At 40.3% G+C, this 23,371-nt stretch overlaps 1 protein-coding gene across 1 annotated transcript; it reads right to left on the minus strand.

The window, feature by feature from the left end:
• Positions 1 to 999: 999 nt before the first annotated feature.
• On the minus strand, positions 1,000 to 13,286 carry LOC120526248 (uncharacterized methyltransferase YdaC-like). Its single transcript, XM_039749321.1, has 3 exons — positions 13,096 to 13,286; positions 4,137 to 4,574; positions 1,000 to 1,677 (listed from the first exon to the last, which is right to left on the minus strand). The coding sequence occupies exons 2-3, from the start codon at positions 4,570 to 4,572 to the stop codon at positions 1,481 to 1,483; spliced, it is 633 nt and encodes a 210-aa protein (XP_039605255.1). The 5' UTR covers positions 4,573 to 4,574; positions 13,096 to 13,286; the 3' UTR covers positions 1,000 to 1,480.
• Between the last annotated feature and the right edge of the window lie 10,085 nt (positions 13,287 to 23,371).

A 23,371-nucleotide genomic window follows, 5' to 3' on the forward strand; every position in this document is an offset into this window, starting at 1 on the left:
CATAAGTTTTCACAAGCTGACGATGGATCTCGGCCGCGGATTCGCGACGCAAAGTGAGGAACTTGATGACCGAACGAATCTCGCATCGGCAGTAGGAGGAGCAAACGTACTCAGCCCGAGTTGACGAACTCGCTTGCTGTGATGACATTTCATAACTGACTGACGCGGTCCCGGGCTTATTTTGACCGTTAGGACCCCCCTACATGCAGGTATGCCAACCTTCGAAAAAAAAAATTCCCTGCACCCTCCAGGGCACTTGTAACCTTTTTCTGGATATCCTCGTATATATATATATATATATATATATATATATATATATATATATATATATATATATATATATATTTATATATATATATATATATATTCTGCATTGTTTGTTTATTGTGTTTAAATTAACAATTTGTGAATAACATAGAACATTGTACATTCAAGATTTTCAAATCAATAAGAGAAACACAAAAAGAATTTTACATGTCACAACCTTGTCTCTTTGAGAAGTATTTATCTGCGGTCAGGACAGTTTTAGGCAGCTGACAGGTCCAAGCACTTTAGACATTACGAGGCCCAGAAATTCTTTGTATTTATGTAAGAAACACTATAATGTTTATCTTTACCTCTTCTATAAATGTACAATTAAATAATTTAATAATTGGGTTGTTTCAGGGCTGTGGAGGCATCACTAGCATTAAACATAAGGCAAAAGACAATCAGATGTAGAAATGTGACCCTTAATCTGCTTTCCAAGATAATATTTGAAATAATACAGTTGCTCCAATGAAGATTTCCTAGTAAGTACAGTTTACATAGTCACAATGGCTCACATATTTTAAGAGTCAAGGGTTCCAATATTTCAAACCTACAAATAAGTTTTGGTTACTATTTATTATTATTTTCAGGCATGATCCGTTTGTTAATTTTTCATCTAGCCATTATTAAACCCACATTGATAAAGTGACGAGGCTTAGATTTAAACCGAGTATCATGAATCTGTAAGGCATCAGAATGATGAACTGTACAGTGAGCCGCCCAGAGTCAATCAGCATTTGCTTTGGCATAGTTAAAAAAGAAAAACAAAAAAACAAAACCTGAAATTTTGCAGATCTTGATTTACAAAAAAACAGAATATTTTCATAACTGGTGTTACCATTATCCGTGACCCTGACCTTGATAATGTGGGGTTAATAATGGTTAATAAATGGTTAATAAATTAAAGATTTCTGTATATTTTCTTTTAAATACTCATGTTAATTATCTCTTTGCTTATAACATTAGAGTTATTGTAATAAATGTCTCAGTTCCCATCCTCAAGCAATAATGTACTTGTTTTTAGTTCAGAGAATTACACAAATAGAATAAATAAAATCTATCAGGAAATGATTTTGAATTTGCCAGTTCATTCAAAAAAGCAAGAAAAAAAATAAAAACAAATCCTGAAGCACTTATGTTGGGCTCAGTTTGCAATATCCGCCTTGAACTCTTATTTGAATGCAGTAGCAAAAATGGCCTTATACTTGAAGTTTCTATGTTCCATGTCCTTTATGTGAACATCTTTGAAGCCAGTGGCCTGTAGAGCATCCATGTAGAGTTCAGGTTGCCATGTTTTTCCTTGCAGCAATCCCTTGGAAACATTCTTTTTGATAGAATCCAAGTTGATGGTGGCAACCATAAGTCCTTCTGTTATTAAATGGGGAAAATGTCAAAGTAAATAAATAAATACTTTAAGCCTTTATCTGCTTTACAAAAGTCACTTCTTCTAGTAAAAAGTCACAATGCAATTGCACCTATCCCACTGTGTAACCAGGTGTAAGGCAGGAACAAATCTTGAATAAAACATCAGAGTAGATCCACTCAGATGGGTCCAGTTGGTTTGCAATTACAAGTAAGAATTTCACTATTAAATAATTATCTTAATGTGCACACTACTGGGATGTATGAGGATGGATTAGAACCTAGACAACCAGAGGGCAATCTTCAAACAGTAAAAAATGACCTAGGACTGTCTTTGGATCTATTAGGCAAAATTGCAGCATTCACTTTGTCTAAAGGGTCTCTCCCACTGTGGGACCTTTGTTCAGGAACCAGTGGAATTTTTAGAAACTCAGAAACTTTTGTTGCAGTCCACAGGAACTTAGGCCATGTGTAGTTCCTGAGGTTGTTCCTAGGGTTTTGTTGGCTCCTACTCGAGTGTAGGTTGTGTACTTTTCCTTCACATGGGAAATATCATGGGTGTGACTCGGGTGATGAATTGTGCGGATTAGTTGACCAAAACCAATGATTACATCTTACAAATCTATTAGGAGCTTGGACTTTGGAAAGTTACAGTTGAAAATTGATTCTCGCATTTCGCACCACATCACTCTTCACAGATGCCTTCCTGTGGCAGTGTGCATTGCACCACATCGAAGCAATAATGTCCCCCCTGAAGTCATGGTTGCTTGAAAATAATAAGGTGGAGGAGTCCCTCTTGGACTCCTAACTGCACAACACTTTACACTGCATTAATGCAATAATCTCCCCCATGAAATCGTGATTGGTTTTAAGCAATAAAGTAAGGGTGTCTCCTGTGAACTCCTGAACGTGCCTCACTTCGTACTGCATGGCACTTCTTTGTATGTCAAATATTTTTCATGAAGGTTCCAGTACCTGATGTGTAGTGGGAAAACAACAAATTGAAAAGAGCCAGGCCTACAATATACAGGACTTCACTGGTCACCGAAAATAAAATTCCTGCAGGGGGAAAACGCTTTAACACTTTTTCCCTGCCTAATGTGGTTCCTCTACTGTGAAAATACAATATACAATAGACAAACCTCTTGACATATTCCAGCTAATAGGTTTTGTACAGCCCCCAAATTAATTTTCTTTTTACCTTTTTAATTTATGGAATATTATTACAGTCATTCATATTTTTTGCACAAAAGTATTGCATTATTTTGCAATAATTGTCTTCTGATGTCAAACAATGACAGGGAGATTCAGTACATGTGTAGCGTGTAAAACTCTTGTACACACACATCCACACTCACATGTAAACTCCACAGACAATGGCCATATATTATATTCAAAGTGAGGTCATCGGACCTGTGACATGCCAGGATGGCACCATAGTGCTACTCCTTTGTGGCAACAGAGAGAAATTAAATCTTTGATGTCTACTATAGCACTCATGTCACCAACAAACATGAATTCCAATCAATGTTTTATTTTTGGTAGCATCTGCACTCACCATCACAGGACACTTTACAATGAATATGATTTAGTATCAGACTAAAATTAATGAAGAGATGGAAAGTTTAAAAAGAAATAACAATACGATATGGACAGGTAGGAAAAGCTAAAGAAAGAAGCATCAGCAACAATTGGGTGTCATGAACAAACTGATAATACAGAAATAACTTGAAACTGGAGTTACAATATCAAACTAGAAATGTAATGAGCGCCAATACATAAAAAATTAAATGTTAGTTTAAGTGTTTCATATTTTTGGAACCTGTGGGGAGTATTACTAGAAATTATTTCCCATAAAATTCTACAAGATTTCTGATGCTACATGAAAATATACAGAGTTCATCAGAGATTTTGTAGACTGCTTGAAGTCTGGAGCTGGGTGGCCCAGAAATTTTGCAAGAAGAAAAAGAAGAAACCTACAAGAGACAAAGGAGTATGAAAGGCTGCAAGCACATCTATGAACGGTCCCAGGGAGCTGCTCCATGTGGCATCTGAGGAAGCTGAGTAAATTGAGAAAGTCCTGGTTGATTCAGGCTTTCATCACTTACAAAAGTGAGAGTCCACATTTTTTCTGTAATAGTCTGTTTATCACTATAAAATTGTTGTTGGCTGAAAGATCTGGGTTTGTGACCTTTTGTAAATTGACTGCTAAGATCCCTGTTTCTACAGAGAATCTCACCCCAGAACTATAGAAAATTACAGCATTTCTCTGAGGGGTGGAATTCTCTATTCATGTGGACCTCAAGTCCTCAGATTTTCACTGAGACCCCAGCACATCCACTGTGGGCTGGGATTGGATCTGGCTCCCTTCAATGTTAAACTGGCAAAAACTTGCAAAATTAGTGACTAGTAAAGGAACTCACTTCTAATTACGGCTTACAAAAGTAAAGACTGGTACAGCTCACCTGATTTCATCACTCTGTGCAGTTCCGCAGAACACTGCTTGAGGTCTGGCCAGAAGTAGTAACAATTGCAGTGAAACACTCTGTCCACACTGGAGTCTGGTAGTGGGATGTCCTCCACGCTGCCCAGTATAAGCTGTACTTTTCCTGAAGCTATCTGCTCCTGGAGTCGCTTAGTGGCTGTTTTGTACATGTATTCAGAGTAGTCAAGTCCATATAGCTTACCATTAGAGTCAGTCAGGTAACGGAGAGCTTCCTGGAGCCCCAAACCGGGTCCAAAGCCCACTTCCAAGACTGTGTTATTGGGCTGGATCTGTGCCAGCTTCGCTGCATTCGCCTCTAAGACCCAGTTTTTCTTCTCCAGAAATCTTTTCACCAGCCAGCCAATTAATGACTGTGTGGGGTGTCCAAACTGTTGAGTCAGTTTATTGAGCAACATGGCTGAAGAAAAAAAAATGTTTTGCTGTTAATAAGATTTATTTACAAGAAAGCATATACTGTCCTAGGTTTAATTTAGTTTACTGGGGTATTCATCTAAAGAAACACATAAATTATACAATTTGGTAATCAAAGTTACTTAGGGTCACACATTGAGTCAGTGGTGGCAGACGGAAACAGCATTCATTTTGTTTTATGATCCAACATTACTTATGACATAATTATGAGTAGTAAATGTTTTTGAATGTGGTTTCTGTTAGGGTTGCTTATTATTTTTTATCGTATTTTATATTTAAACATTCTGCCATTCCATATAATTTGTGGGTTGAGCCCCAATATGTAAGGCCAACTTGAAGTCATTGATGCAGGATCCTCCATCAGTTAGAGGGTTTCAGCAGTAAATCATTAAGTTTTTAGAGTTTGCTGTTTTCTTTGGAATTTTCTGGTTTTACAACTTGCTTGCCTCGGAGTGTCTTACGAATCTTTGACATTTTTGTGCCTTTTGTTCTACTTTTACTATTTGTTTTAATTTTTTGTCAATAAATTCCCTACTTATACAAATTCTTGGTTAGGATTCTCTCTGTAGAGGCTTGTGGTGAACCTCTTGCTTGTAAGGTATTTTTGATATATTTTAGGACTTTCATGACACTTTGAACTTTCAAGAGCAGCTTTCCATTTTGAGGCCTGGTTACACTGAGGCCTGTCATTAGTAGTTGGAGGCTTACTGCTTGGTGTAGCTGTATCTGGGCAGACTGGTGATGGTATTGGCCTATGTGAGAAGAAGAGACAAGAGACATTGCAAAGTTTGGGGCAGCCACCCGTTTCATTCGGTATCCTGGCTGCAAAAGTAAATGATTCATAATAGAGTCACGTTTACACAATAGAGTCCAAAACAGAACTGCCTTCCAGGGAAAAGGTGTGATGCTTTATAGGAAGTTTGGGGGAAGTGATGTTGTCCTCTGGGCCGGGACCAGAGGTGATGTCGTCCTTGGGCCCGGGACCGGAAGTGATGTCGTCCTCGGGGCCGGGACCGGAAGTGATGTTGTCCTCTGGGCCGGGACCAGAGGTGATGTCGTCCTTGGGCCCGGGACCGGAAGTGATGTGTCCCGAGTCGAGGCGGTGGCCCCTGGTGGGATTTCCCGGGAAAGGCGTGCAGGGAACGTAGAAAGAGCATCAGTGTACCCCGGGGGCAGATGTATTATCATTCATCTCTAAGCCCTTCAGCTGCCTCCTATGCACATGTGTGTGACACCTGATTTAGGACTCTTATTGGAGACTTCAGAAACTCCACCATTTTTGGGACTCCAATATGCAACCGCAGCACCCAATTAACAAACTCAGGTCCATACCCCCAAGGTGGACTGCAGAAAGCAATAGTCTTCGTGTTGGTGGGTTTTATTACATGTTCTCTTTTCAGCTCTTTTCTTGCTGGTTTCTTCTTTAGTGCTTTGTATTAAAAGCCATTAACGGAAGATTATTTCAAACAAAACTAAATAAACAAACAAATAAATGAAATCTTTTAAGAAATGCGAGAAAACAAAAATTACACAATTATATGTGGAATTAAAAGGAAGAAACAATTAAATATGTTACAAACTGTTTTGTTGCCTATTTTTTATTTTTTTTACAAAATTAATTGTTTGTTCCTTTTAATTCCAAGTTCTAAAATTATTCTTTTTTTTTTGCAGGTTATTGATGGATACCTGCAGATTCCATACCCTATGGAGGACTAGCCACAGAAGGTGTGTCATGCAGTTCTGCTGTAGTTCTAGTATGTGCCACTAGGCTGCGCCTTGTTCTGTGCTGTCCATTGCAAGGACATTCGATGGTAAAGGAGATCAAAGTGCTTTATAAAGAAACCTAAAGATGCTGGGTACACATTAGTTCAGGTGATGCTGTTTAGTGGGCTTCATGCATTACGATGGACAAGAAAATAAAAAAGAACAACACAAAGTGGTTTATTTGGGGACTTCAAGACACATTAACGAGTCACCTTGCAATATCAGAAGTTGTGCCCCCAACCTAAATAAAAGCACTTACAGCAAAATCCCATTATAACATTTCCATATTTAGTGTTTTTCTACATTAAGAATGTTTTTAATTCCGTTGTTGACATACATGTGATAAGACCACAGCAACAGATTTTTTTTTCACACGTCTCCAAGCCACCATGGCAGATTTTCACCATGAGTATGTATATCGAGATTGATAGACAAGTTCATAAAGAATTTGTTTTTCGTGGACAGACTATTAATCAGCGATATTACATTGAACTCCTGAGGCATCTTTGAGAAAGATAAAAAAAAAGATTAAAAAAATGGAAAAGTGGAGCACGGAAAACTCCATTTTGCACCATGATAATGCAGCTGCACACACAGTGTTTTCTGTTAAATGGTTTTTGACCAAAAACAATGTGATTGTTGCTTGACACCCCCACATATTCACGAGATCTTGCACTGTAGCTGCTCCTGAAAGTTTTCTCCTGGTACAGATGAGACCACACTTCGACTGATGCTTGAAGAGTATTTATTTGCTCTCTCTCTCTTTTTTTTCCAGTTCTCAAACACCATGAAAAGCTAAAATAAAATAAAGCTAGCAAATTAAACAATAAATGAGTTACTCAGGTGTGGGGATAACAAATTTAAAACATACCGTGTGTGCCTTCTGACCAGAAATTCAGAAGTCTTTATTACAGTCTCTCTGATACTGCACTCATGTCTATCTTATTAAAACAAACACCTTTCTTCAGCTCAGCATCCATTAAGTGCGTCACTATGTGTATTTCCGCTCCACCAATGAACCTTATCACGTGACCTCAGCGCCCTTCCGATTAGACCAACTTTGTATACTTGTGTATGTAGTGTTTTGGTGTCTTGTATGTCTGTAGTACTAAGGTGTTGTACAGACATACAAGACACCGAAATAACCCGGTACAACACCCTAGTATTATATACTTATGTAAAAATACATTGAGATCAAAACTACATAAAAATACAATTAGAAAAGAAAAGATTATCAACAATAAGATTGCACCACAACTATTATGATATACAATATAATTTACAATATATACATTTTACAAATTCAAACATCAAATTTACATATATATACACACACATATTTTGCGACAGCTACATACACCTTATAACTTCTATTTGTTCCACAAATTCAAATTGAGATTGAAGGGAAGAAGATTTGCTACCATGGAAGAAATGCAGGAAAAAATCCAGGAAGCTGTAGACACAGTAACAAAAGATGAATACAGGAAATGTTTCCAGGAATGTGAGAAACACAGGATCAAGTGTATTTGATCTTAGGGGAAGTGTTTTAATGGTGACTATAAGAGAATTGATAGTTTTATAGTAAAGGTTTTTATGAACATTTCTGGGTCCCCCATCGTATTCAAGATAACTTGTGCAAATTTCAAGTATTATTATGACTACTTGTCTATTGCCTATTACATCACATTTGTGGCCGGTTGCAGAATGACAGGAAAAGCAACTGTAAAAATTTGAGATACCAACTGGGTCATCCCATTTACTTCAAATTGAATCAGAAAGAGAATTGATGCCAACAGGCAGAAAAGAAAAATAGACTCTGGGGCAATGTAAAAGAAATAGCTCTTGGTTCTTAAGAAATTAGCGAGATGTTCTTGAGGGAGCAGTTAGCTCTCATAAGTGAATGATGCCTCAGTCCATGAGGCTGGGATTCTTTACAGCATGAGCACCAGAAAGGGCAAGAGATACGGGCCCTCAGTTGGTGGTTTCTTAAAACTGCAGGTGAAGAAGGAGAAGACATAGTTAGCAACAGTACCACCTCTCACCCTCGTGGGTTATCACATACCTGGACTGGGCCCATGTGGAGTTTCTATAACTGCATGCATGACACTTGTTTCAATACACCAGTTCCTCATGGTTTTGTTTAGTCTAAAGATATACAAATACAGTGGAACCTCGGTTTACGAGTAACTTGGTTTACGAGTGTTTTTCAAGACGAGCAAAAATTTTTAATAAATTTTGACTTGATAAACGAGCGATGTCTTGCAATACGAGTAGTATGGATACACTTTGTCTGCTGAGCGTTATGTGATCACAACTGAGCTGATGGTTCTTCTCTCTCTCTCCTTATCTCGCTCACTCACCAGCGCGTCTCTCTCTCTCTCATCTCGCTCGCCCAGTGCGTCTCTCTCTCTCTCATCTCGCTTGCCCAGCGCGTCTCTCTCTCTCTCTCATCTCGCTCGCCTAGCGCGTCTCTCTCTCTCTCTCCTTATCTCGCTCGGACAGCGCGTCTCTCTCTCTCTCCTTATCTATCTCGCTCGCCTGCCCAGCGCGTCTCTCTCTCTCTCTGGCAATCGTCTCCTATTCTCGAGTCTGTGTGCCTCACTCATATAATCAACATCTGTTTACTACAGCATTGTGACTGTGTGTGTGTGTGCGCTGTGAAGTGTGAGTCCCCATCTTGCTCCCCAAAACACGAAGCTGAGTCTCAGTACTTTAACACCAGCTTTATTTAGCTTGAAACAGCAACAGCGCTGTTATTTATTGTACTGGGATCTTTATAATGTTCCTTGTATGACCCATTGACGACAGGCGCATATAGCATGTCTGCGATCTTTTTGGATGCGCTTATACGGCGAACTGCTACAGCGCTAGGAGACTGCGATTGCTTTGGGACGCTCTTCCGCGTGTTGTCCCGTTGGGTGGAATCCTACATGAGTTTAGAAACTCACACCTTCCATGATTCTTTATAAAGGTAAAGTGCAGGTTAATTTGTATTATGTATTTTACTTTATATTTTGTATTAATCATTTTTATATGAATAGTTTTGGGTTGTGGAATGAATCATCTGAGTTTCCATTATTTCTTATGGGGAAATTCGCTTTGATATACGAGTGCTTTGGATTGCGAGCACGTTTCCTGAACGAATTATGCTTGCAAACCGAGGTTCCACTGTATTCATTTTTGTTTTCTAAAACTAAACATATATTCCTATGCATTGCTTTGCCGTGGTTCAATGAAGGGGCCCTTTTGATTTAGAGGCCTTCCTGCCGGGCAAAAGGTGCAGAATTGTTAACTATGCCAGAGATTATAGTGGTAACTTGATCGAGAATGGTCTGGAAAAGCTCAATGCCCTCATCTCAGCGTGAAAGCTCTGTTGCAGCTATAAAATAAAATGGTGATTTGTTCTCTTTTAAATTCTATTACCATTTCAAAATGTGGCAAATCCTCATGAAAATGTGGCATCCTGTAGCGCCAAGACATAAAAATATGCCGACAACTGCTGAGCTGATAAAGTATAGAAAGCATTTAGACACCAAAGATACTTGAGAGAAATTGTATAATTGTACGTAGTTGACCTATTTTAAAAGATATACATAGTACTACTAGGATTTTTTTTAATTTTAGGTGAAATATGAAACTATAAACCTGTTGTAACAGCCAGTTGGCTCCTTAGAGTAGTAGGCAGGTCCTGGGACAAGAATGGCGGTCATGAGACAAGCAAGTAAAGCAAGCGCTCTTTAGAGAACCTTTGGGAAGACAAAGAAAAATCAAAGCAAAGCAGGAGATAAGTGGGACCCAGTACAGGGCAGTAGTGGTCCCTTCTCAAAGTGTCTTGGTGTGAAGGAGGGCATGACTCAACAATCATGACATTTGTTAAAGTGAATTGGTTAGGAATTTTCCTGTGGCGTAAACAACAGGAAGGTTTGGTAAGTATCTGAAGTCATTGTCTTGTCTATATGAAATCAAGACACCATATTCAGGTTTTCTAAGCTGGAATGTGTGTGTTGCTACAGTCATGAGGTGGGAGATAGTATGGACAGATGACTGAAGGCAAAGAACTGGTGTAAGTGAAGGTCAGGCGTATGGGCCTGTTAGCCAAATGGCTAGACTCAAGGTAGAGACCACTGGATGAAATTTTATGTGGTCACTTTTTGGGGAAATCACATACTCCTGAGCCTTTCAATGGAGTTGCACACCAAGCATACTGGAATCCTGTGAGTGGTGGGTTGTCAGAAGTAATGGAATCATGTGGCAGTTATGTGATGACAGGGGAATCCAGTACACTATGGCATACCTTAACCTTGAGGAGAAGAGCTGAAGATGGGTCGCTTTGATAGTTAAAGGTCCTGGAAGGTCTTTTGAAACTGGTTCCAGGTAAATGCCTCGGCTAACAGATGGGGACTAAGAGACCAGGCAGTGCACTTAGTAGCAGTGCTGGTTGGAGAGGTGTTTACTGTCTGCATTGGATGGTCTATGACACACTCCTAAAAGAAGAGCTCTTTCTCTAATGTTTTCCAGGCGGAAGCCACGTGTCCTCACTAAAATGGGGCTCATCACCCAACTGGAGAAGACCTGCAGTTACATTCTGTTTGACATTAACAAAAATCCCACCTCCTTTTCTGTTCTGTCTGTCCTTCCTAAAAAATGTATATCCCTGTATGTCACACTCATCGTTATTTTTCCAGGTTTCTGTTATTGCTATAATATCATAATTGTGCTCTGTTACATACAACTCCAACTCACTTGCCTTATTATTTTTTATACTTCTAGCATTAAGGCAAGCTATTTTTAACGTGTTACTCCTTTAACATTTAAAAGTTGGATTAGAATTTACATTATTATGCATTTTTATTTTTACACTATTGTTTGTTCCTCCATGTACAGTTCTAAACCTGGCCTGTCCTAAACTTCCCACCTCACCCCTTTCCCTAATTTAAACAATCCTCGACTAACCTACTCCTACGCCTCCTCATTACATTGGTGCCCCTCAGGTTCTGATGGCACCCATCGCAACGGATCAGGTCTCATCTGTTCCAAAAGGAGTTCCAATGCCCCATAAACCTATGCCCCTCTACTCTGCTCCAAGATTTGAGTCACCCAATCAGCTTTCTAGTTTCTTCTATCTTACGTATATATTATAGATATTCGAAATGATCTTGATATTCAAAATGTCGAGTGCAACTTGAAGTACTGTATGCATGAATTTAATTGTGAAACAATATGAAAATCCAACCCCTCCATGTCCCCGTCACTCAATCATCGATTTCAAAAGTAGTTTCTGTTAGGAGACAGCAATAATAAAGAGGCACGGCTCACAATTCAAGGTGCACTACACAGCATGCACAAGAGCACAAATTATGGGATGTTCAAAAAGCGAAAGAGATGCACGTGTACTACAGTAGTCATTTCCGAGTAGAGAAACATTTGTTTGTAATAACTAAGAGTCAGTAGTGTCCTGAATTAATAAGAAGCGTGCGTTAATAATCAAGGGTGGGTTCATTTGGGTTTGTTTTAATACGTTAAGATGCAAAGCTGTTTAAAGTGTATTGTTTAGCGTTCATATGTTGAGAAAGTGCCTTAGTGTTATTTACATGCAGCAATATTCCTTATTAATAGTTTATGGCATTGCATCAATGTACTTTACTATAAGTTTGTATTTACTGTTTATTGATTTGGATATTATAGTGCCGATAAGCTAGTGCCTAATTTGAGTAATACTGCCATCTAGTGGACTTTGTGTAATTTACCAATGTAGTGAAAAGTCAAGCAAAATGACACCGTTAATTGGCTAACTAAAACGATTGCAATATGCAAGCTTTCGAGGTAACTCAGGCCCCTTTAGTTAGCCAATAAAAGGTGACATTTTGCTTGACTTTTCACAACATTCATAATGGCTAACACGGTACCACACCCTTGTAATTTACCAATAAGTTTTACGTATTCTTTTTATTGTAGACCACCCACACACGCACACACATATACCTATTCAAATACAGGTGTATATCTTCAAATAAATTCATTCAATTCAAATCAATTTAATTCTGAGCTGCTGTGTGGAATTCTCTGCATCATTTACCAGTGTCCTGACCGACACTCCAGAGTGAACACTATAAATCCTTAACACACTACAGATATAGTAGTTCTTTGCTAGATTCTCTAAAACAGCACGCTTTCTGACCTCCAGCTAGACTCCCGAGGCCCGTCCCCTATGAAGCAGCTGCAGTAGTCCAATAGTCATTAGCCAATACCACAGAGAATGCCGACGCCTTTTTTTAAGTTTAAACACTGCTTCCGCGTGAGGGGCGTTGGAGGTCGGTCGGGTTCGGGTTCCGTCCTTTAACGGGATCTAAGAGCACCCAGCGCTGTTCAAGCCACTCTAAGCCCCCATGTCCCGTAAACCCATCCCCCGCTCAACCTTAAATGAACTTTGATCCCCACATGGTGTGCTTCTGCCGTCCGTGTTCTTACATAACTTAAACTGCAGGGCCGATCTGTGACAGGGACAGCGTGTCTCGAGTGATTACCTTTCAGTGTCAATAGTTGATTATAAAATATTGTACTGCACCCGACTAAAATTTCTATTTTAAACCAAAATCATAGAAGTAACGGGTACTCCTTATTACCACAGGGTATTTCACATTTTTAACTCGAGTAGCAACGCAACTTTAAAGCCCACCCGCAACCATTCCATTGTAATTGCATTACCTTTACCAATATGCAATTAAGGATATATCTGCATTTACCTGCGTGTAAGTGACAATCTCGGGCCACTCGTTTTGTCAAATCTTCCTCGCGATAACAACTTCTTGTTAACTTGGATTCCCGCTGGTCCTAGCGCCCAAATTCCGAGGTAAAGTTATGTTGAAGCTTAACATTCTTTTATACAAATGTCGACTGCAACTTTAAGTGTGCGAGAATTTGACTGCGCAATCAATCCTGTGATAAGCTGTCATCCTGTTTTTAGTTGTACCACAGGCTCCCCCTACAGTACTGTCTAGCTGTGGCAGAATTTAGTCTCAACAAATTCTCCCGAAAATTACTCACAATGTGGTATACAAAGAGATCCTTAACAAATAATTATTGGTATATTTTCCCTCAGTTTAAAAAGGTTTAATTTTCTTCTTAATAAAATTTTTAAGGCAGTACTTCACCGCTGTGAAGCGTGGGTATTTTGATATATATATATATATATATATATATATATATATATATATATATATATTATATATATATATATATAGATATATATATATAGATAGATATACAGTAGATATAATGTGTGTGTGCATGTATATATATATATATATATATATATATATATATATATATAATAGTTAGATAGATAGATATAATGTGTGTGTATATGTATTTATATATATACTGCTCAAAAGAATTAAAGGGACACTTTTTAATCAGAGTATAGCATAAAGTCAATGAAACTTATGGGATATTAATCTGGTCAGTTAAGTAGCAGAGGGGGTTGTTAATCAGTTTCAGCTGCTGTGGTGTTAATGAAATTAACAACAGATGCACTGGAGGGGCAACAATGAGATGACCCCCAAAACAGGAATGGTTTAACAGGTGGAGGCCACTGACATTTTCCCTCCTCATCTTTTCTGACTATTTCTTCACTAGTTTTGCATTTGGCTACAGTCAGTGTCACTACTGGTAGCATGAGGTGATACCTGGACCCTACAGAGGTTGCACAGGTAGTCCAACTTCTCCAGGATGGCACATCAATACGTGTCATTGCCAGAAGGTTTGCTGTGTCTCCCTGCACAGTCTCAAGGGCATGGAGGAGATTCTAGGAGACAAGCAGTTACTCTAGGAGAGCTGGAGAGGGCCATAGAAGGTCCATAACCCATCAGCAGGACCAGTATCTGCTCCTTTGGGCAAGGATGAACAGGATGAGCACTGCCAGAGCCCTACAAAATGACCTCCAGCAGGCCACTGGTGTGAATGTCTCTGACCAAACAACCAGAAAGACTTCATGAGTGTGACCCAAGGGCCCCAGGTCCTCTAATGGGCCCTGAGCTCACTGCCCAGCAGCATGCAGCTCGATTGGCATTCGCCATAGAATACCAGAATTGGCAGATGCACCACTGGTGCCCTGTGCTTTTTACAGATGAGAGCAGGTTCACCCTGAGCACGTGACAGAAGTGAAAGGGTCTGGAGAAGCCATGGAGAACATTATGCTGCCTGTAACATCATTCAGCATGAGCAGTTTGGTGGTGGGTTAATGATTGTCTGGGGAGGCATATCCATGGAGGGTCACACAGACCGCTACAGGCTTGACAAAGGCACCTTGGCTGCCATTAGGTATCAGGATGAAATCCTTGGACCCATTGTCAGACCCTATGCTGGTACAGTGGCTCCTGGTGCACGACAATTCCTGGCCTCATGTGATGAGAGTATGCAGGCAGTTCCTGGAGGATGAAGGAATTGATACCATTGACTGGCCACCACACTTTCCTAACCTAAATCCAATAGAACACCTCTGGGACATTATGTTTTGGTCCATCCAATGCCACCAGGTTGCACCTCAACTGTCCAGGAGCTCAGTGATGCCCTGGTCCAGATCTGGGAGGAGATCCCCCACAACACCATCTGTCATCTCATTAGAAGCATGCACCGATGTTGTCAGGCATGTATACAAGAACACAGGGGCCATACAAAGTGCTGCGTACAATTTGGAGTTGCTGCAATTAAATTTTGGCAAAATTGACTAGCCTGCCACATCATTTTTCACTCTGATTTTTGGGGCGTCTTTGAATTCAGGGCTCTGTAGGTTGATCATTTTCATTTCCATCAAACAATGTGGCATCCTTTCGTTCCTAACACATTACCCAGTCTATATCAGTACAGATATCCAGGAGGATTTCTTTTTCCCATTGAGATCTGATGTGTTCCTTTAATTTTTTTGAGCAGTTTATATATATAGATGTACAGAAAGATATATATATATATATATATATATTTAATGTGTGTATGTATGTACAGTATGTATGTGTATATATATAGAGAGAGATAGAAATATATATAGATATATATATATAGATATTAGATATATTAGATATATATAGATATAGATATATATACTATATATATAATGTGTGTGTATGTATGTATTTGTATATATATATATATATATATATATATGACAGCAACACTCATAACAGTGATAAAACAATTACATTGACAATCATGTTACGTTATTTTCAAAATGTTTCCTTTAATTTTTCCGTGCAAAGTGCGGGTATTTTGCTAGTATACATATATACAGTATATACACACCTATCTACATTATATATATATATATATACTAGCAAAATACCCACGCTGAACTGGGTCTTTGTGACCATTGACTGGGTCTGAGTGACCAATGATAGTATATAGCATTGTAAATAAATGTGTGGTGGTTTGATGAACAACATGTCTGCCTGTCTGTGTTCGGGTCGGCTCCACAATATATATATATATATATATATATATATATATATATATATACATAAACACATATATATATATACACACACACACATATATACATACATATATATATATATATATATATATATATACATACACATACACATATATACACACACATACACACACATATATATATATATACACTCTTTGGAGTGCGAGCAACTGTTGCTGGGGGTGCCAGAATCCATCAAGGAAGAAAAATGAAAAACATTATTTGTACAAAATCTTAATTTATTTATCCATTCCTATATAATCAAATGGGCAGGCTATTTCGTATCAGTGCAATACACTGTTAAAACGGATGACTCCCGCTCTTACTTGCAAGTCTGTGTGGATATTATGAACTGTCGTATCTGTTTAAGTTCTATTTAAATTTTAAATAAAAGGAATTTTTATTTAGTCGACAGAAATATCTTTGGTAGGAATGTAAGTTAAATGTAGGCATCATTGCATACATTTTTCTTCACCATACAAATGTAAAGAGTAAATTCGCTTTACATTCCAACCAAAGATATTTGTGTCGACTAAACAGAACTTGAAAAGATATATTTTTTCGAATGTGATCGCACAATTCAGATCGAGTTGACGCACGCCGACACATCGCGCCCGCGTGCTATTGTGGTTTCGCCTGCGTGCCTCAATAAGTCACCCTCCCCTCGCTCTTACTTTTTTACCGTTCATCTAATGAATACACTAAGTATGGCTTTACCAAGACAATCATTGATGGCAAATAAAGTATTCATTTTTCATAAAGCTTCAATTGGTGATCTGTCTTTCTGCGTTAACCACATATTTTTTCATACATCTCAAACCAAGAGGATACTCAGTGCACCCCCTCTCGGGAATCTAACCGGTCGGTGCTAACCTCTACCATTGCGCCACGATGTGTGGTTTATCTATTTGAGAGTATGTAGATCGGGGTATATATATATACATATATATACCCGCGCTTCGCAGCGGAGAAGTAGTGTGTTAAAGAAGTTATGAAAAAGAAAAGGGAAAATTTTAAAAATAATGTAACATGGTTGTCAATACAGTAATCCCTCCTCGATCGCGGGGGTTGCGTTCCAGAACCCCCCGCGATAGACGAAAATCCGCGAAGTAGAAACCATATGTTTGTGTAGTTATTTTTATATATTTTAAGCCCTTATAAACTCTCACACACTGTTAACATTATTAGAGCCCTCTAGACATGAAATAACACCCTTTAGTCAAAAGTTTAAACTGTCCTCCATGACAAGACAGAGATGACAGTTCTTTCTCACAATTAAAAGAATGCAAATAGATCTTCTCTTCGGGAGCAGAGAATTTCAGAGGGAGAGAGAGAGCGAGCGCTCGCAAAAGAAAAGCAAACAATCAAAAAATCAATATGTGTGCTTTTAAGTTTGCCAGGATTTTTTAGAGGAGCGTCAGTATCTTCTAAGCAAACAGCCCCTCTGCTAACATCTCCTCCGTCAGGCGCAGAGAACGTCAGAGAGAGAGAGCGAGATTAAAGCAACAATCAAAAAATCAATACGTGTGCTTTTGTGCTTTTAAATATGCGAGCATATAATAAAGCGGCATTTTTTTAGAGGAGCGTCAGTATCTTTTAAGCAAACAGCCTCTGTGCAAATAGCCCCTCCGTCAGAGAATGTCAGAGAGGGTGAGAGAGAGGCAGAGACAAGCAAACAATCAAGCTCCGCGCGGGATGCATATCTTATAGCATTGAGGAGTTTTAGTTAATATGTAATACATGCTCTGATTGGGTAGCTTCTAAGCCATCCACCAATAGCATCCCTTGTATGAAATCAACAGGGCAAACAAACTGAGGAAGCGTGTAGCATAAATTAAAAGACCCACTGTCTGCAGAAATCCTTGAACCAGCGAAAAATCTGTGATATATATTTAGATGTGCTTACATTTAAAATCCGCGATAGAGTGAAACCGCGAAAGTCGAAGCACGATATGGCGAGGGATTACTGTATACAGTATTTGTTTTGTGAGTGTTATGAGTGTTGCTGTCATCAAGGATTTGATTATCATTATTTCTTTCAATCAGGTTTGTATTTGTAGGATGTGTTGTGTTCAAGTTACATTCCGTGTTTGTCAATCATTGTAAAGATAACAGGTTTCATTCATTGATTCGTTTCTTACTGCATCAATAAACAGCTCGTCTTCCTCTTTATCTGAGACATGACATACTGCATGCACGGGTTTTTTTTAACACTGTCTTCCTTTGACTTTTTCCACTCCACGGCTGTATTTAATGTTAGCTAAGACCCGGCACTTAAAAGTTTCTCTCGCAGTTTCGCTGAGTTTGTGCCAAACACCACCCTGACCATCTCATCTTCCTCTGCATAAGCACAGACCTTCACCCGTGAATATTTAGCGGCAGTGATTCTATTGGATTGCCGCTGACGGACGGCCTTATATGGGCAGGCACTAAATTACGTGGGAGTCGTAACTCTGCCTCCAACGGGCATCGAGCAGAAGTCTATTATAGTATATGGATGAAAAAATAGGTTCCAGTTATGACCATTACGCGTAGAATTTCGAAATGAAACCTGCCCAACTATACATATGTGTGTGTGTCTGTATCTATGTATGTGTGTATATATAATGTAGATAGGTGTGTATATATATATATATATATATATATATATATATATATATATATATATATATACTGTATATATATATATACACACATACAGGTATATATGTGTATATATACAGTATATATGTATGCGTCTATGTGTGTGTAGATATATATATATATATCTCGTGTAGACTGGAGAGACGGCCCTGCCATTAACTGGCTGGGATGGCGTTGTCGGTCCTCCACTCTTGTGTGTGTCTTCATAATCCTACCTGACGACCTCATAATCGTATACGTGCAAAAGAAAGTACGAAGCGCCTTAATATTAGTTTGCGGTGGTATAAAAATGGGATCCCGTGTTTGCAGTTGTCTGGGCTATAGCTCAGGAGAAGGAGGAAAAAATTAAAAGTGTTTACTTTCATTTAAGGCAGAAGCGCAGGCAGTGTCTCAAAGGCCGGCTACTTGACTTTTATAGTATTTTTGCAGTGCAGGAGACGCCACTTTTTGCAGACACGTTCAGTGATCAAAAGTCTCCGCGCTCTTTAGAGGTCTTGCTTGTTCTCTTCGTACTGCGTTCATAGTCAGTTCACGTGAGCCGTTTGGAGTACATGCATCGAAGCTTCTGAGCTGTGCATGTGCTATCTCGTGCTATTTCCACAGCTTTATTTAATGTTAGCTAAGACCTGGCACTTAAAAGTTTCTCTTGCAGTTTCACTGAGTTTGTGTCAAACACCACCCTGACCATCTCATCTTCGTCTGAATATTTAGTGGCAGAGTGTTTCTATTGGATTGCCGCTGCGGGACAGCCTTATATGGGCAGGCACTCAATTTCGTGGGAGGCGTGATGATGCGACACGCAACTCCGCCTCCAACGGCCATCGAGTTACAATCTATTACAGTATATGGATGAAAAAATAGGTTCCAGTTATGACCATTACGCGTAGAATTTCAAAATAAAACCTGCCCAACTTTTGTAAGTAAGCTGTAAGGAATGAGCCTGCCAAATTTCATCCTTCTACCTATACGGGAAGCTGGAGAATTAGTGATGAGTCAGTGAGTCAGTCAGTCAGTGAATGAGTGAGTCAGTCAGTCAGTCATTCAGCGAGGGCTTTGCCTTTTATTAGTATAGATAAACTTTCTCGAATGTTTGTCTATACTCTTTTTTCTTCGCTTTGTCATTGACATGTCATCTAGAATGTATAAAATTATTGTCCTGTTAAAATTTATAAGAGTTGAGAGCACAGGAAGTGTGTCTGACAAAAGTTTCCACACTACTGAGGTTAGATGACCGTGGTCTTGCTTGAAAATAGTTGTAAGTAGGGCGTGACAGGAAAGAATGTCATGTTAAAAGTTTCCGTCTCATGGGACTTCATAGCGCAACAACGTTTTTGGAATCTTTTAATTCTCGCAGGCAACACGAATTAGATGATCTACAAGTCTCCAACTTTAAAGTTTAAATCCAAACAATATATTCGATCTTTTTTTGCTGTTCCGTTATTTCACCGAGTAATAATTTCTGTTTGTTTGCAATAATGCTATCTTTCCTATCCTCTTTTTGAGACTTTTGAATTTTCATACTTCCATTATCTCTAACTTGCTGTGCATATGTACCTCACCAATATTTTTGAACTCTTTACGACATTCTACTTTGTCATCTGCTCTTTGCCCTTTATTTTTGGCCCTGGGTGTGGTTAAATCTCTTTCTCTTTCTATACAGTATATATATAGTGGAACGGGACCCAGAGACAGACAGACGAACAACGGTTTCGCACCCAACACACTCATTTTATTTACAGTAATATTTACAGTTTTGTCAGTGCACAACCCAGTGCCTCTAGCACCGATACCCCAAAGTCCAGGCCTCACAGTCTCTCATGCCTTCCTTTTGGCCACCTCCACTCCTCTCTCCAGCTCCATCCTCTTCCACCCAACTCTCGCTTCAAATGCAGGGAGGCAGTCCTTTATATACGAGCCCAGATGGGCTCCAGCTGCTTCCCAGCAATCCTCCGCGGACACACCCCTGTGTGGCAGAAGTGCCAGCTGCGCACCCGGAAGCCCTTCGGTTGTCCCCAGTCTTCTTCCCCCCAGTACTTCCTGGTGTGGTGGAAGTGCTGAGGTCCAGGGCTCTTCAGGCACTGGGGCGCCCCCTGGCAGTGGCCATGGGCCCCTACAGGGTTGGGCTTCCAACACAACCAGGGCAGTTGCCACTTCGTGGTCTGGAGGAGGCACAAGCCCTCCTCTGGTCCTCCTGGGCGTCCCGCCTGGGTACCACCCCCAGCCGCATGCCACAGTGTCTCACTGCCAGCGAAGATACGTCAGTCCGAGCGACACATCCCGAGAGGGCAGTTCGTCCCCGGAGTGGAACGCACCACTTCGGCACCCCTTCCGAGGTCGTCGCACCTCTCTGGTCTGTAACGCTCTCGCCTCCATAGCCCCGCCAGCCGGGGCACAAACCCATCACCGGTGGAGAGTCCTCCCATAAAGCAGCCCATACCAGGAGGGCAGGTCCTACTGTGCATCAGGGATCCAGTCCTGGAAAGAAACAAAAGGCAGGGCCAGAAGCACTACCTGGACACCAGCACCGGGTGTCCCTCCAATTTACGTATAGGCAACACTCTCTCCCCCTACTGGCACCCAGCGACTTGCCTGTTCGGTACCAAAGCTGCAGGTTCTATGCCCATCCGTTCACCACTAATGGGTCTGCTCTCAGAGGTGGCTCCTCCACCCGCCCTGGGGTTTCCCTCTGCCTCCACAGAAGACGGCCCTTCACTGGACATGTGCACCCAGCAGCACGCCCCTTCCTATCAGAGGAACCGGCATTCACCCCTCGATTCCTCCTTTTCCTTTTGGATGCTCTGATGGTCTGGGTCTAAACATGGTGAATGCTCAAATCCAATCCTGTCTGCGTCCCTGCAGAGTGACGGGAGACTGCTGCGGGCTTGGAGCGCAGGGCGCTAGGACCCAGGACACTCAACAGCCCTTGTCCTGCCAGCCCCGCTGTCGGAGAACTGCTTACTTGATGCAGATCATTCGATTCACGGCCAATTTCAGCAGATTCTCCTTTATGCTGTACGGGGAGAGCAGTACTCACCTTCCCCACCATACTCCTCCGTTTTAAAGGAAAATAAACACATACCTTTTTTAAAAAGTTGACATTCTTTTATGCAAAAGTAAACGACTGTGTGCAAATGAAATTTTATTCATGAGTATGCACAATTTCATCCATGGTCACAAATTCCTAATAAGCATGCTGATGAATATATTAGAACTCTGTACAAGCTGTCATGTATACTATATGGAGAAAATTATTTGGACTCTGCTCCAAATTATCGAGTCCAGGTATTTTAGTTGCACCCATTATTAACAGGGGCATAAATTCAAGCACATCTACATTTGGCAAACACTGACAGTGGACCTGGTCGTACTGAAGAGCTTAGTGACTTTAAGCGTAACATAGACACTAACTTTGACACAGCCATGAACACTAACAGACACTGCCATAGACACTAAAAAAGTCCATATGTCATGTTTCTACTCTGCTAGATCTGCCTCAGTCAACTGCAAATGCTGTTATTGTGAAGTTGATGTATTAAGCAGCAATAACATCTCAGCCATGAGGTGCTAGATCACATACACAACGGGACTATTTACTGCTGAAAAGCATATCGTGTATCACATCACTCGCAACTGAGGTCCAAACTGCTTGTGGAAGGAATGTCAACACAAGAACTGTGCATCGGGATCTTCAAGAAATGGGTTTCTTTGACCAAGCAGCTGCTGTGACAAAAAGGGTGCACTGTTGTCCCCTTGAACCCTCAGACAACATGTTTTGACACCAGGTAAAAGTCTAATATTATTATTTATTATTTATAATGACATCGTGCACAAGGCACCTACACTCCACAATACTCAATCAATAAATCAATACAAAATTCCTAATCCTCCACTCCCAGCAGTCACCCTTCCTCCCAACTCGTCTCACTGCTGGGATTTCCCAGAGTCCTTTTATATTTCTTAACCCGTCAGGTGAAAACTCCTCTTTTTTGTTCAGCCCGGAAGTACTTTATTTCTTCTGTCCTCGTGGCTGGGAAGTACTTCCAGGCTATACAGAAAATACAAGTCTCTGTTCCTACCTGCAGCATCCCCTAGCGGCCCCCCCGGTATCCAGCAGGGCTGTGAAGGAAAACTCCAAGGTCCATGATGCCCTGCTGGAATTCAGGGCATCTCCATGTTGCAGGGAGGGCTCCATCTTGCTGTTTGGGGGTATTGGCCGGGATAAACTACTGACCATACTCCACACTGCAGATAAGCCTAAGATCACTGTGTTCAAAGCCAAGAGTAAGCCGAAGTGCTGTAAAGCATGCCGTCATTGTGCTCTAACAGTCCCTGGAGTGATGAATCACAATTAATTTTCTGAACTCTAGTGGATGAATTTGGTTCCAGGAGAATGGTACCTCTTTGATGGAGTAGGGATAATGTGATGTGGGTGTTTTTCAGGGTTTGATCTAGGCCCTTAGGTTCCAGAGAAGGGTACTGTTAATACTACAGCATGCAAAGACAGTTTAGACAATTGTGCACGTCTACCTTTGGGACAACAGGTTGGAGAGGGCCCTTTGATGTTCCAGCATAAAAGCCAGGTCCATAATGATATGGAGGCAGGCAGTGTCATGTACTGGTTAAAGCTTTGGACTTCAGATCCTGAAGTTATGGTTTCCAATCCTGCTAATGACACTGTGTGACCATAAACAAGTCACTTGACCTGCCTGTGCTCCAATTGGAAAACCAAAAGAAATGTAACCAATTGTATCATAAATGTTGTAAGTCACCTTGGATCAAGGTGTCTGCCAAATAAGTAAATGTAAATAGAACTTAAGTGGCTAGCACAGAGTGCTGACCTCAACAATATTGAAAACCTTTTGGATGAACTGGAATTCTGATTCTGAGCCAGG

This window comes from Polypterus senegalus, chromosome 3, assembly GCF_016835505.1.
Source record: "Polypterus senegalus isolate Bchr_013 chromosome 3, ASM1683550v1, whole genome shotgun sequence".
In the NCBI taxonomy this organism is placed as follows: Eukaryota; Metazoa; Chordata; class Cladistia; order Polypteriformes; family Polypteridae; genus Polypterus; species Polypterus senegalus.